General features: G+C 37.3%; 1 protein-coding gene across 2 annotated transcripts in view; it reads left to right on the top strand.

Annotated features, from left to right (window-relative positions):
* The window catches only part of EDIL3 (EGF like repeats and discoidin domains 3), a 480,826-nt gene that overhangs the window by 250,448 nt on the left and 217,191 nt on the right, over positions 1 to 13,187 (top strand). For both annotated transcript variants that reach the window (XM_019965396.2, XM_019965395.2), the window contains one exon: positions 8,555 to 8,668. In XM_019965396.2, coding sequence (XP_019820955.1) covers positions 8,555 to 8,668 — 114 coding nt within the window. The remainder of the gene's footprint in view (positions 1 to 8,554; positions 8,669 to 13,187) is intronic.

Below are 13,187 nucleotides of genomic sequence, written 5' to 3'. Positions count from 1 at the left end.
CGCTGTGTCCTTTTATGTTCCTTCCCACTGTAACACATCTAAAAATCTCCTGCTGATCCTTTAAACACGAACCAAATATTGCCTTCTTCCACATCTCCTCTAGAGAAAGCTGTTGCCTCATCTGTGATCACAGTACATTTTGTACATAATGATATGTAGCACACATTTTATTATAATTATCTCTCTGAATAGACTTATAGGAGGTGAGACCTCTTAGAGCTATCCCTATTCCCTGATGTATCCTATGATATATTTTAGAATCTGATTCATGGAAGGTGCTCACCAGAGTTTTAATGAATGAATGAATGAGTGAGTGAGTGAATGGGTGGGTGAAAAGCAGCCATGTGAATTGTAGTTGTGCTTCCCATGTGAATCCCAACTCATTTAGCCAGTTATGGATTTTTGATAGCTCACTATAGAAAAAAAAATCCAAAACAGTTGAACCTTAGTATTAACCACTAAAATTGAGAGAACTGCTAGCAAACTAATTTAACATGCATCTGACAGAATAGAGTAATTAATTTTGGATAGACCATTATGAATATGCAAAAATATACAAATTATATCACACATAATAAAAATAGGAAATTGGGAAACATATATAAGTTTTATACTTTGAGCAAAGAACTATAGGACAATGAGGAGTCACTATTAGATATGCAGAATAATAAGATGCTTATTATTTTAGAAAAATAACTTTCAGAGTAATTAGTTGTAACTTGACATAACTCAGAAGTGTTTTCCACAGTCAGACTCCTCTCTAACTCAACATTGTCTAGTCTGCTAGAGTAATTTAGTTATTGATATTTGAAATTTCTTTGAGAAACTTAGCATCCATTTTTTAGAGCACTTGTCACTTTGTCTGTCTAATCATGGCAACCCACTCCAGTACTCTTACCTGGAGAATCCCGTGGACAAATCCATGGGGTTGCAAAGAGTTGGACACGACTGAGCGACTAACACACACACACACACACACACACACACACACACACACACACACACACACTGTACTATAAGAGCCTTGAGGAAAGTAAGGGACCATGATATATTAATCTTTGCATTCTTGGAACCTAGCAGAGAACTGAGGATGGGTGGATGGATAGATGGGCTTATGCACAGAGGTTCTATGTGCTGTCAACCCCGGTTACCCTTAGAATCTTAGGCTGACTGTATAACAATAAAGTGTATAACATAAATATGCCTTCATTCCACTCAAGTCCATTTAAATTAGAATCTCTAGTGGGGTAGCTTTGTATCTGGTGTATTTTAAAGTTCTAACTTTTAAAGGAAGCATTGCTCTAAATCCATTTTCCTTAATAGAACTCCTTTAGAAATAAGCTGGTACATCTGCCCCAACCAAGGAACTCACTGTCCTAGTACACATGGAGATTCCCCAGGTCTCTAATATTCTCAGTTCTTTCTTACCAATCAGCAAATATTTATTGCAGGTCAGCTTACTGTGCCACGTGTCCCCAAGGTAATGTTCGTTGCAATGGTTTGCTCTTTGGTAAAAAATTTTACCAGAGACATTGGTTCATTTTGGCATCTACTGTGTTTTTCATATAGCTTTTTAAATGAATTTCTTCAAGGCCTCTAATATTTGAGTTGTATCATCCTCTTGATTACCCCTCCCTCAAGCCTTCTTCCATATTCCCTGGTTTTGGCTTTATAAGTATCTTGGAATGGCTGTCTTATCTTGCTGGCCAAATATCTGATTAAGACAAATAAAGCCTTACTGAAATAATTTTATATGGAAACATTCTAGAGAATTGGGCTCTACCTGGTTACCAGTAGCAGAGGTTTTTGCATCAAAATTGAGGTCCCCAAATAAGTTTCAGGATGCCATACAGATGAGCATAGAATACTATCTTTGTTAGTAAGTGGTGATGGGTAAATACCTCTTGGATATTTTTTTACACTGTTGTTCTTGGTAATGAAAGTTATCAGTAAATTATTATAAAAGGTTTGTGTGTGATATGTTCTGATTGAAGAAGGCTCATTTTAATTTGCTATTTTAAAAGGAATTGCTAGCAATATAGCAAAAAGCCGGATCAAAACAGCATTCAAGCACACGTAATTAAAAATATACTGTCTTGTCCTAGAAATGATTGGGGAATCCTATAGATTATTCTGATTATGACTTAATTTAATTCAGTATCTGAGTGGGAGGACAGAATTCCTAGAAATTCATCATAATTTATTCAGCCTTAAAAGAGAAATTGAATAAGCATAGTCTTTAGATAAGAAAAAAAATATAAAAGGTCAAATTTTAAAAGACAGTCACTCACAGGAGGTCTGGAGACTATTTAATTGCTAATGGGGAGCCCAGGGAAGATAGGTTGTTAAGGATCAAAAAGAGCAGACTCTTGAAAATAAGCTCTTGCTGGCTAATTAACAGTCAATAACAATATTGCAGGAAAAAAGACAACCTGAGGGAAGGGAATAAGGGAGCCAAGGAATTATGTCTTTGAGAAGAAAAAAAGGGCTTAATTATGGTATCCTTTTAATATATCAAAATTAGGGTGCTCAGCCTGACAATCAGTTGCTCTTTCTTAATGCTCATAGGACCTGAATATACTTGGGGATCAAAAGGAGGTCATTTCCGGAATGAATTAAGTTGTCTTTTTCCTCCACTCAAGAGGAGGTTACATGGATTTCTGTCCTAAAAAGGAGTGGATGTCCTAGTCTAAATGATGGTCAGTATTGAAAATATTCCAGGCCAAGTTGGCAAAGTAAATGTAGTTGAACGACTGGGCTAGATGGTGCCCACCTCGGGAGCTCTGGAGAGAAGTAAGGGTAAGCTGGCACTCCCATGGCCCACGTGTGCAATGTACAGTCATTTCTATTCTGCATGTTGCAAATGGTAGTCAGTTTGAAAACTAATTAATTAATTATTTAGTCAATTCATTTTGAAAGTTTCCACTGGACGTCCTAGAAAATTAGACTTCAGAAATCTCCACTTCATCTCTGGCCAGTTGGTGGAGTCTATAACGAAGAATGGGATTACAGATTATTTAAATATAATTATCTGAGAAGAAGCAGCAGCATTTCTGTAGCAAGACTCATGCCCAGAGAAGTCATTGTTTTTTGAAGACACAGATAAAGGAACTAGCAAATATTGGGTTGGCCAAAAAGTTAATTTGGGTTTTTCTGTAAGTTATGGAAAAGCCCAAATGAACTTTGTGACCAATCCAATATAATTTTGATTTTAAAAACTCTGTGCTAACCTACTACTTTGAAGTCAGTTTCATGGGCTTGGGGCTATATTTTGCACAGTGATGGGTCTAACAGAGATCAAGAAAAAAAAAGACTTGAAGTAACTGAGCACTTCTCATGATGCAGATGTGTGCAAGTTCATGAGTACTCAGAATGATCACAATGAATATATGTGTTTTGCAATTACTAGACTTCTTTACAGTGACACCGCCAGAGAATGCATGGGTTTACAGTATTTCTGTTAGCAAAAAGCCAAGCCTAAGAGGAAAGACTGCAGCATTCCTTTCCAAATCTGTGTAAGGTGGGTTAAGGGCAAAATAATAGTAAAGATAGAGAAACTAAGTTTTGCATATAATACTAATGAGTTTCTGTATTTACAACAGAAAAGGGGTCTGGAAACCCTTGAAGAGTACTTTTTGTTTAAAAGATATGCATGCTATTGTGATCAACTATCTACTCTCTCATCTATTTCTCCCCTTCCTTTGCTTTGCTTTTTAATTTCTTCACACACATGCACCATGAGTTTATATCTAGGAATTTGTGCTCAACTCTTTCCACTTTCCTTCAGTCAGCTAGAGAGTAGGCAGCAAAGTTTAATGTTTTCAGTGAGGAATCAGGATTCAGCTAGATGTGTTGTTATAAAATCTAGCTTTGAATGATGCTACTTTTAAGAACAGTTCTCAGGGGAGCAGTCATAGAACTAAAAAACTCAAAAAGTTATAATTATAAATGAACTATTAAAATAACCAAATATAGAAATTCCTATTTTTATATAGAATTGCTGTATCAAAATTTTCTTAGTTATAAAATACTTTAGAATATCTCAGTGTATTTGAAATTCATTGTTGTTCAGTTGCTACTTCATATCTGACTCTTTGCGACCCCATGGACTGCAGCAGGCCAGGCTTTCCTATCCTTCATTGTCTCCTGGGGTTTGCTCAAATTCATGTCCATTGAGTCTGTGATGCCATATCCATCTCATTTTCTGCCTCTGCCCCCTTCTCCTTTTGCCTTCAGTCTTTCCCAGCATCAGAGCCTTTTCCAATGAGTCAGCTCTTCCTTCAGGTGGCCGAAGTATTGGAGGTTCAACTTCAACATCAGTCCTCCCAATGAATATTTAGAGTTGATTTCCTTTAGGATTGACTGGTTTGATCTCCTTGCTGTCCAAGGGACTCTCAAGAGTCTTCTCCAACACCACAGTTCAGAAGCATCAATTCTTGATGCTCAGCCTTCTTTATGGTCCAACTCTCACATCCAGACCTGACAACTAGAAAAACCATAGCTTTGACTATATGGACCTTTGTCAGCAAAATGATGTCTCTGCTTTTAAATACACTGTCTAAGTTTGTCATAGCTTTCCTCCCAAGCAGCAAGCATCTTTTAATGTCATGCTTGCAGTCACAGTCCACGGTGATTTTGGAGCCCAAGATATGAGGACTTTTTTCTGGAAATGGTAATGGCATGATCTATGACAAAGAGAGATGTATGTGATTTATTACAAAGGAGTTTAACTTTCATTTCATTACATTATATTCTGTGAACATTTATATCCAGTCTTTAATTAAACATGATTTATCCAAATTGAGGTCTGTTTCCATTTAGATTGCTTTCAGTGTTAATCACTGTGCAAATAGCCTTCACTGCTGTAAGAACTCTTACATTATATTGATATATAAAAGCTCCTGTGTAATTTGCATCTGTTATCTGAGCTTACATGTTACTAGGTGTGTACATAGAAATGTTTTACTTATTTTGCTACGTTATTAAAGTATTAAACTCAATATAGTGTTTTTAATTTTATGAATTTAGGTTAAAGTAGTCATTTTTATCTAAAAAATGCATAAACAGTAAAAGGTCATTTTTTTTAAATCACAAACTGAATAATGGCTAGAAAGCATTTTCTCTTCCACAAATGCAATTTCAGTTCATTCCACCTCGAGTTAACCCCTGGGTAAAGGTATAACTGTATTTTTAGAAACAAATGTTGTTAATTTCAACTTAATTGTTGGTGACAGTAGACCCAGTCTGATGAACAAGTACATAGAAATTCAAAGGTTGATTAATTTCAATTAAATTCACATTCTCCTGTGTAAAGTACTGTTGCTGCTGCTGCTAAGTCGCTTCAGTCATGTCCAACTCTGTGGGACCCCATAGACAGCAGCCCACCAGGCTCCCCCGTCCCTGGGATTCTCCAGCCAAGAACACTGGAGTGGGTTGCCATTTCCTTCTCCAATGCATGAAAGTGAAAAGTCAAAGAGAAGTCGCTCAGTCGTGTTTGACTCTTCCCGACCCCATGGACTGCAGCCTACCAGGCTCTTCCGCCCATGGGATTTTCCAGGCAAGAGGACTGGAGTGGGTTGCCATTGCCTTCTCCAGTGTAAAGTACTACTTATTGTTTAAAAACATAGAATAAATGAGGAAGCAAAGAAAAATGGTGCATACATATCCTAAAAGGATATATAATAACTCTTGATTGGTTGCATATCATCAGCTATGAAGACTTCCTTCTTCTTAACATTTCAAAGCCTCAAGAGCTGAGTTTGATTATACTTGTAATATAGGTCAATACTGAAATGAGAAATGCTCAGGTAAGGTAATTCTCTTACATGAGAATTAAAATGTATGTTGTATCCCTTAGCTTCAAATCCTGGGTGGGTCCCTATACAGCCTTCCTGAATTCATTTCTTTAAGTCCATTCCACATATGGCTTTTCTAGGTCTTTCTAGGAAACCAGGGTACAGAAGCTACCTTCCCAGCCAGTTCCACGTCTTCAGTGCCAAAGAGAAAGCCTGTCTCCCTTAGCTGACACTGGGCATTCATGATAATCTGGCCCCTACCTACATCCCATACTTGGTTTATAGCACCCTCCTTCCCACTCTCTGCTCCAGACAAACTGCTGTTTGTGTGCTTGAACACACCATCACACCATGAACACTCCTCTTCAAAGTCGTGACTCATTCTGGATCCCTGCTTGGCAATGTTAATACAATGCCGTCTTCATCCTGTTTTTATTAATCCTAACTGACTTCCCCTCAAGTCCAAGATCAAATTTTATTCCCCTTATGTGGTCTTTTTCAGATATTAATACTCAGTATCACCTCAGTGTGTGTGTATATATATATATACACACACACACACATAGATATATATACATATATATAATAAGAATACTTTTTTTATGTCTAACTTTACAAAATAAGGCAATGTATTCTTTAAGACCTGATGATTTAACTTTTTATTGGCCACTGACATACTTCACCTGAAACAAATTGCCATAGATATGATGTAGGCAAAGACACATTAGGCATGTTCCAAAGTTATTGCCAGTTATTGCCAGTTATTGCCCCTACCTTGTACTGAGCAGGTAAGAAAATAAATAACACAGTGATTTCTGTGCCACTTTCAAAATTTAATGAAAATATGTTTCATGTTCATCCCATATAAATAAAGATTAGATGAATTTTTGAGGGAAAAAAGAGCTAAATATTTCATCAGGTGAGAATGAATAAATGACATATTCTTCCTTTAGTACTTTCCTTCCTTCCTTCTTCCTCTTATGGAAGTTTTAGTGTCAAAAATTTGAGTCTATTATATTTTATAGTACACAGCTGTTTCTTAGAATGATCAGATTCTGATTTAATCCTATTATTTGATGTTATATTTGCTTAAAATGGGATTCCCAGGTGGCTCAGCTGGTAAAAACTCCTCCTGCCACCCTGGGTTGGGAAGATCCCTTGGAGTAGGAAATGGCAACCCACTCCGGTATTCTTGTCTAGAGAATCCCATGGACACGGAAGCCTGGTGCCCTGCAGTCCTTGAACTAGCAAAGAGTCACACATGATTGAGCACTCCACTGTGGTTTAAATGATTTGGATTATTTCTGAACACAGTCATGAATTATCTCTACTCTCAAGATGTAACAGTTGACCAGAAACCAAAAAAGGACCAGAAATATTTTATAAAGTGGTCACCTGCCTAAAGAAATTTAGACCAAACTTTGCCATAATCTGAGAATGAGAGGGTGAACGAATCTGCTTCCAGGAGGAGATCCTGTTTATAAGAAAGACGTTAAAGGAAAAGGAAAACTAGAAGTTTTCTAATATTTTGTCCTTGTTTAATATTGAGAGGGTAATTTATGATCATATTGTTTTAAGCACCGTGAAAACCCAGAACTTTAGAACAGCTTTTGATATGTTCATCAGAAGGCATATTACACGTCTGAAATAATTTTCTTCAGATTGCACCACTATTTTGTGAGATATTTGATGAAGCAATACTTACTGGGTACTAGTGGTGTTCTAGATAATGTGTGGCATTTTGGGGGGTACAGTAAACAGTACTGGACAGGTCCTGCATTTGTAAAGTTCACGGATTGACTGTGAGAGGGAAAGGCCCACAGAAAGACGATTCCTAAGGAAGAGCATTTAGGTATGTAAGAAGCGGTTGTGGGAATAGGAGCAGAGCAGGTGTTCAATTGAAACAGATGATAGAAGGGAAAGCAGTCAGAGCCGTGTACATCCTCCAATTACTTTACTAGTTCCCACAGAGCCAAACTCGGGGCTGTGCTTAGAGGAAATGATGTGCAAATATCGGTGATTGATACTTCACTGAGTTCATCATTATTCCGTTTTTTTTTTTTTTTCAAAATCCCATTTATTGTCCCTGTTATCCAAAATTAGCATGGAATTTAGTATAATTTGCTGAATGTTTTATATATCATATGATTTTTCATCGGGTATAATAATAGTATATCAAAGGTAAATCCCGTTAGTCATCCTAACTTTAGAAACCCTTGAATGAAATTAGGAAATGATCGTCATTTACATTTATTATATTTTGCATGTAACAAGCTTTAGCTATTAACTCTAATTTGCTTCTCATCGCATTCATCAAAGGCGAACTATTTAGAAACTAAAACATCTCTGTCAGTGAGAATTTTAATGAATTAAGATGAAATGATACAGTGTTAATTGGCAGTGGTTGCTGCTGGGGAGGTGTCTAGATCTTGTAAGTGATACCAATTCATTTCTCGATCAGGATTAATTTGTTTGATTTAATTTTAAGGACACACTGAATATTTCCCCAACTAGTCATGTTTATTTTCAGGATTAGAGAGTGTTTTAGTTCTGTTGGGTTTGGATTCTCAATTCCATTTGAACTTGACTTAGTTTGATTGTTAACAAATTGTCTATTGTAAGCACCATTTATATTATTGACAAGACATATGCACATGACATTATTTAGAGCTTTTCTTACTTGAAATGCCTAAAACCTTCTAAAAATCTATCTTTTTTCACCAGTAATTCTCTTTCTCTCTTCTTCCTATTTTCCTCAGATATAAATGAATGCGAAGCTGAGCCCTGCAAAAATGGTGGGATATGTACAGACCTTGTTGCTAACTATTCCTGTGAGTGCCCAGGAGAATTCATGGGAAGAAATTGTCAGTACAGTAAGTATTCACATATATATGAATATCTATATATGTATATATATCCTCTGTTTGCATCACTTTCACTTATTATGGAATTTGGGTCAAAATCAGTAATTGCTTCTGGGGTTTATAATATATTGAAATGTGCATTTCATATTTGTTGTTATCAAATATGATAACAATTGATATTTGTTGTTATCAAATATGATAACAATCAAATGTTGTTAGTGTACATATATACTCCTGGATGGGTCTCGGAGCATGATAGGGATGCGAGTGGTAGGGATAGTGGATACCTTGTGACCTCAAAGGAGCTCAACAGTTCTGTAAAGACACAAGTGCATCACTTTTATGAGCCTCATTTTGGCTTTTGAGTATATATAGGACCTAATTTCCTCCCAGGCTGGTTATTCTGGTTCAAACAATAAATTCAGAGCATTCTAAACAGAGAACATTGGTCACAAATAAAAGGTAGAGATTAATGAGGATTCATGTTAAGGTGGCCTATCTATTAGTAAGATAGGCCATTTTTTTGCCTTCTTGGAAGCCTAAGTCTGTAAGGTCTTGAAGTGATGGATCAAATTATAGGACAATAATTTGCCTGAAGTGTTTACCATGAAGCACAGAGCACCCCACCTTTCCAAAAACAAACAAACAAAAAGTAGGGAGAGGTAATAACGGGATTATAGTTGGTGGAAGGAGATCAGAATTGGGCACAAATACTTGCTAATGAGAACAGTAGTGGTGTAGTTTATTAATTGTTGGACATTTATAGAACTTCATAGTGCTATGGCTTTGATGTATATAATGATGTTAGAGCATTGTAACATTATGCAAGTTGAGAATGCAAATGCAGATGAGAATTCAGACATGGAAACTAAGACACGTGGGCTTTGTGGTTTTCCCAGGCTCTCAAAGTTAGTGCCAAAAGCAGAACTGGAAGGAATCTAGAATCAGGTCTTAAGATTCCAAATTCTGTATATTTTTATCTAAATCAAGATGTCTCTGTGGATAGAGCTGAACATGGTAAACTTGGAAGCACCTTCCACCTCTACTCTCTTATACACACACATCCACACACACACACACTCACTCACTCCATCCCTCTCTCCCTCTTTCTCTTCTCTTTCTCTTTAGCCAGAGTAACAATTTTATTTCTCACTTTCCCTCTCTTTATTCCCATTGACAACGGTAATTTATAAAATAAAACAAGGAAAGTTATTGAAGAATTAATTTGGGTTATGTATTTAAACAAAATGATCTGGGGATTCTCATCACCCTAGTCCTAAAAATCTTCATGAAAATGATGAAGTTGTTAATATCAAAGAAATACTTGAGATTGAGCAAAATTTTTCTAAGCTTGAAAATAATTGGAGGGTGCTTCTCTGGAAGCTCAGTGGTAAAGAATCCACCTGACAATGCAGGAGACACTGGTTCAATCCCTGATTCGGGAAGATCCCACAGGCCATGAAGCCAACTAAGCTCGTGTGCCACAGCTATTGATCCTGTGCTCACAATCTCTGGAGCCGCAACTACATATGTACTCATAGGCCCTAGAGCCTGTGCTCCACGACAAGAGAAGGAACCGCAATGAGAAGCCTGCTCCTTGCAGCTAGAGAGTAGCCCCCGCGGCCACAAAAAGAGAAAAGCCTGCGCAGCAGTGAGGACTAAGCACAGTCATAAATAAATAAAACTAGTTAAAAAATGAAAATAATTGGAGAAGGACACGGAGAACAAGTTAATAAAGGGAGGTTCAAGCATGGATGAATGGAAGGAAAGGAGAGTCTGAGTAAGCAGATTATTCTGAATAAACCATAGCCATCCAGGCAACTAACCTAGCAACCTTCCTACAAAGAGTTTAACTAACCTCCCACTAAGTTAAATTCAGTTTCAAGTAGTCCTTGGCCCACCCAGGCCCAGCTCTTGCATGAACATGTGGTTCATGGGACCTGAATATACTGCCTAGTGAGCCTTTGCCACCTGTATTGATCAAGGAGCAACTAGACAGCCAGTTGGTTGCCTGTTATTGTTGTTCAGTAACTAAGCCGTGTCGGACTCTTTGTCCCATGAACTATATAGCACACCAGGCTTCCCTGTCCTTCCCTGTCTCCCGGAGTTTGCTCCAACTCAGTCCGTTGAGTCACTAATGACATGCAATCATCTCGTCCTCTGTCACCCTCTTCTCCTCTTGCCCTCAGTATTTCCCAGCATCAGGGTGTTTTTTAATGAGTCAGATCTTCCCATTAGGTGGCCAAAGTATTGGAGCTTCATCATCAGTCCTTTCAATGAATATTCAGGGTTGATATCCTTTAGAATTGACTGGTTTGATCTCCTTACTCTTCAAAGGACTCTCAAGAGTCTTCTTCCACACTACAATTTGAAATAGCTCAGGTGGAATTCCGTCACCTCCACCCATTGAAAAAGGAAGGATGTGAGCTAGAAAGTGAAACCGATGACTAAAGCTTGTGCATCTCTCCATTAGCAATTACTGAAGTCACCACATGTGAAAGTACCCCTGAAAAGAAAGAAACCGGATAGATTAAGAAGGATGTATCAAAATAGGCTTCGAGCTTAATTGCCCCCAGCTTGCATCTAGCGTCTTCCAATTAGTTTTTGCTACTGTATTTAACAAAATTTTGTTTTTCTTTGACTTGGTTTTGTCTCTATATAATATCTATATGTAAATCCAGACTGCTTTCTGACATGAATGTGACAGTGAGGTGCCTCCCATTATCTATCATATTCTCTGACATTCTGCTGTTTCCTTCTTCATCTCTGTGCCTTGACAGGGATCAAAAAGGGTCACGTAAGGTACACTGTAAAATATGTTCCTCTTGGGGTATTTGTTTTTATAGCATTGATTTATAAGAATATGTAATAAGGATTCTGATTCTTCCCATTGTCTTTGATCCTGAGGATATATGGTTTTGCTTTTTTGTGTGGCTTTTTATAATGTTTAGAAAATCCAGAGTAAGAAAGTGTACCTTGCCACAGTGATGATTTAGTGCTACACACTGAAAACTTAGACCATCCCCTGACTACACGCAATATAGAAGTACCTGCAGGTTACAGCTAGTGCCAGCTCCCAGTTGATTGAGTTTAGGATCTTGGGAGTTGACATTACAGAGATTATAACCAATTTGCTCACGTCCACTCTGAAGTTAAGATTGATAAACTTTCTTCAGGCTTTGTATGCTGTCCTGTAGGAATACCACAAGGTCAGTTTATACCTGCAATAATGGGAGACAAGCCATTTGTTTCAGCAGATATTTCATGTGAGAGAGGGAAGAGAGAATGATGGAGATTAAGTGCTTGGCAAGGCAGGGAACTGGTGTAGGGGTGCGGGGGTGAGGGGGTGGGGGAGGGAAGGGTTAGAGGGCATCCATACCAAAATGCTGTTGTCCTTGTGTTCACATTTAAATTGTCTTCAGTCTCACTGGGGCTCCTGCACTTACATTTGCCTCACTTGTACCACTTCTGCCTTTTTAAAATTTTGACTTTATATTGAAGTATAGTTGACAGATATCTACTTCCTTCTTAATTGTACTGATGGGTTTATTGAGATCTGGTATATTTTGCAATGGGGTTATGCATGGACGGAGGAGCCTGGTGGGCTACAGTCCATGGGGTCGCTGAGGGTCGGACACGACTGAGCGACTTCATTTTCACTTTTCACTTTCACGCATTAGAGAAGGACATGGCAACCCACTCCAGTGTTCTTGCCTGGAGAATCCCAGGGACGGGGGAGCTTGATGGGCTGCCGTCTATGGGGTCAAACAGAGTCGGACACGACTGAAGTGACTTAGCAGCAGCAGTATGCAAATGAACTTGAAATAAGAGTTTCTCATTTTAGGCCATTTCTGCATGCAGGCATCTTGATAGTTTATCTGAGATCACTTATTTACTTCTCACTCATTTCAAATAGTCAGCAGTCATATGATACTATGATCTTACCAGCTGCTACTACTACTAGCAAGCCTTATATCAAAATATAAAAGTGGTAATTTTGGAGGTTGCATTTCTCACTGTGTAGAGAGACTGATCTTGATATCTATATGCTTATCATCAAAAGATTTTTTTTTTCAGTCCTTAGCTTTTTCTTTGCCTTTTCCTCATTTTTACCATACTTTCAATTTTAAGCAATTTATTATGACTGATTTTCAGTGTAATTAAATGGAATATTTTTAATATTAATGATATCCTACATTTTAAAAACCTAAGTATAAATTCATTTATTCATTCATTTTCATTTAAATAATTAAAGGCAAGGCATTTATGTTGAGATGAGAGTTTAATATTATTTTTTAAATTGTTATGTGAATTATTTTTCCTAATGTATATCTTTAATTAATACAGCTATTAAGTACTTTTAGTTTGTAAGGAATAAATTTATATCTAGGTCTATTATAAGATAATGCTTAATTTTGTGGTAATAATTATTATGTGTATCAGTCACCTGTTAAACATTTTCTGTAACAATATAATTAGTTCATATGTTAACAAGTGTTTTAATACTTGGCAAAGAATGTACTTATAA

The sequence above is a fragment of the Bos indicus genome, chromosome 7, assembly GCF_029378745.1.
Source record: "Bos indicus isolate NIAB-ARS_2022 breed Sahiwal x Tharparkar chromosome 7, NIAB-ARS_B.indTharparkar_mat_pri_1.0, whole genome shotgun sequence".
In the NCBI taxonomy this organism is placed as follows: Eukaryota; Metazoa; Chordata; class Mammalia; order Artiodactyla; family Bovidae; genus Bos; species Bos indicus.
The sequence above is the reverse complement of the archived record's forward strand: the minus strand, read 5'-3'. Positions and strand labels throughout refer to the sequence as shown.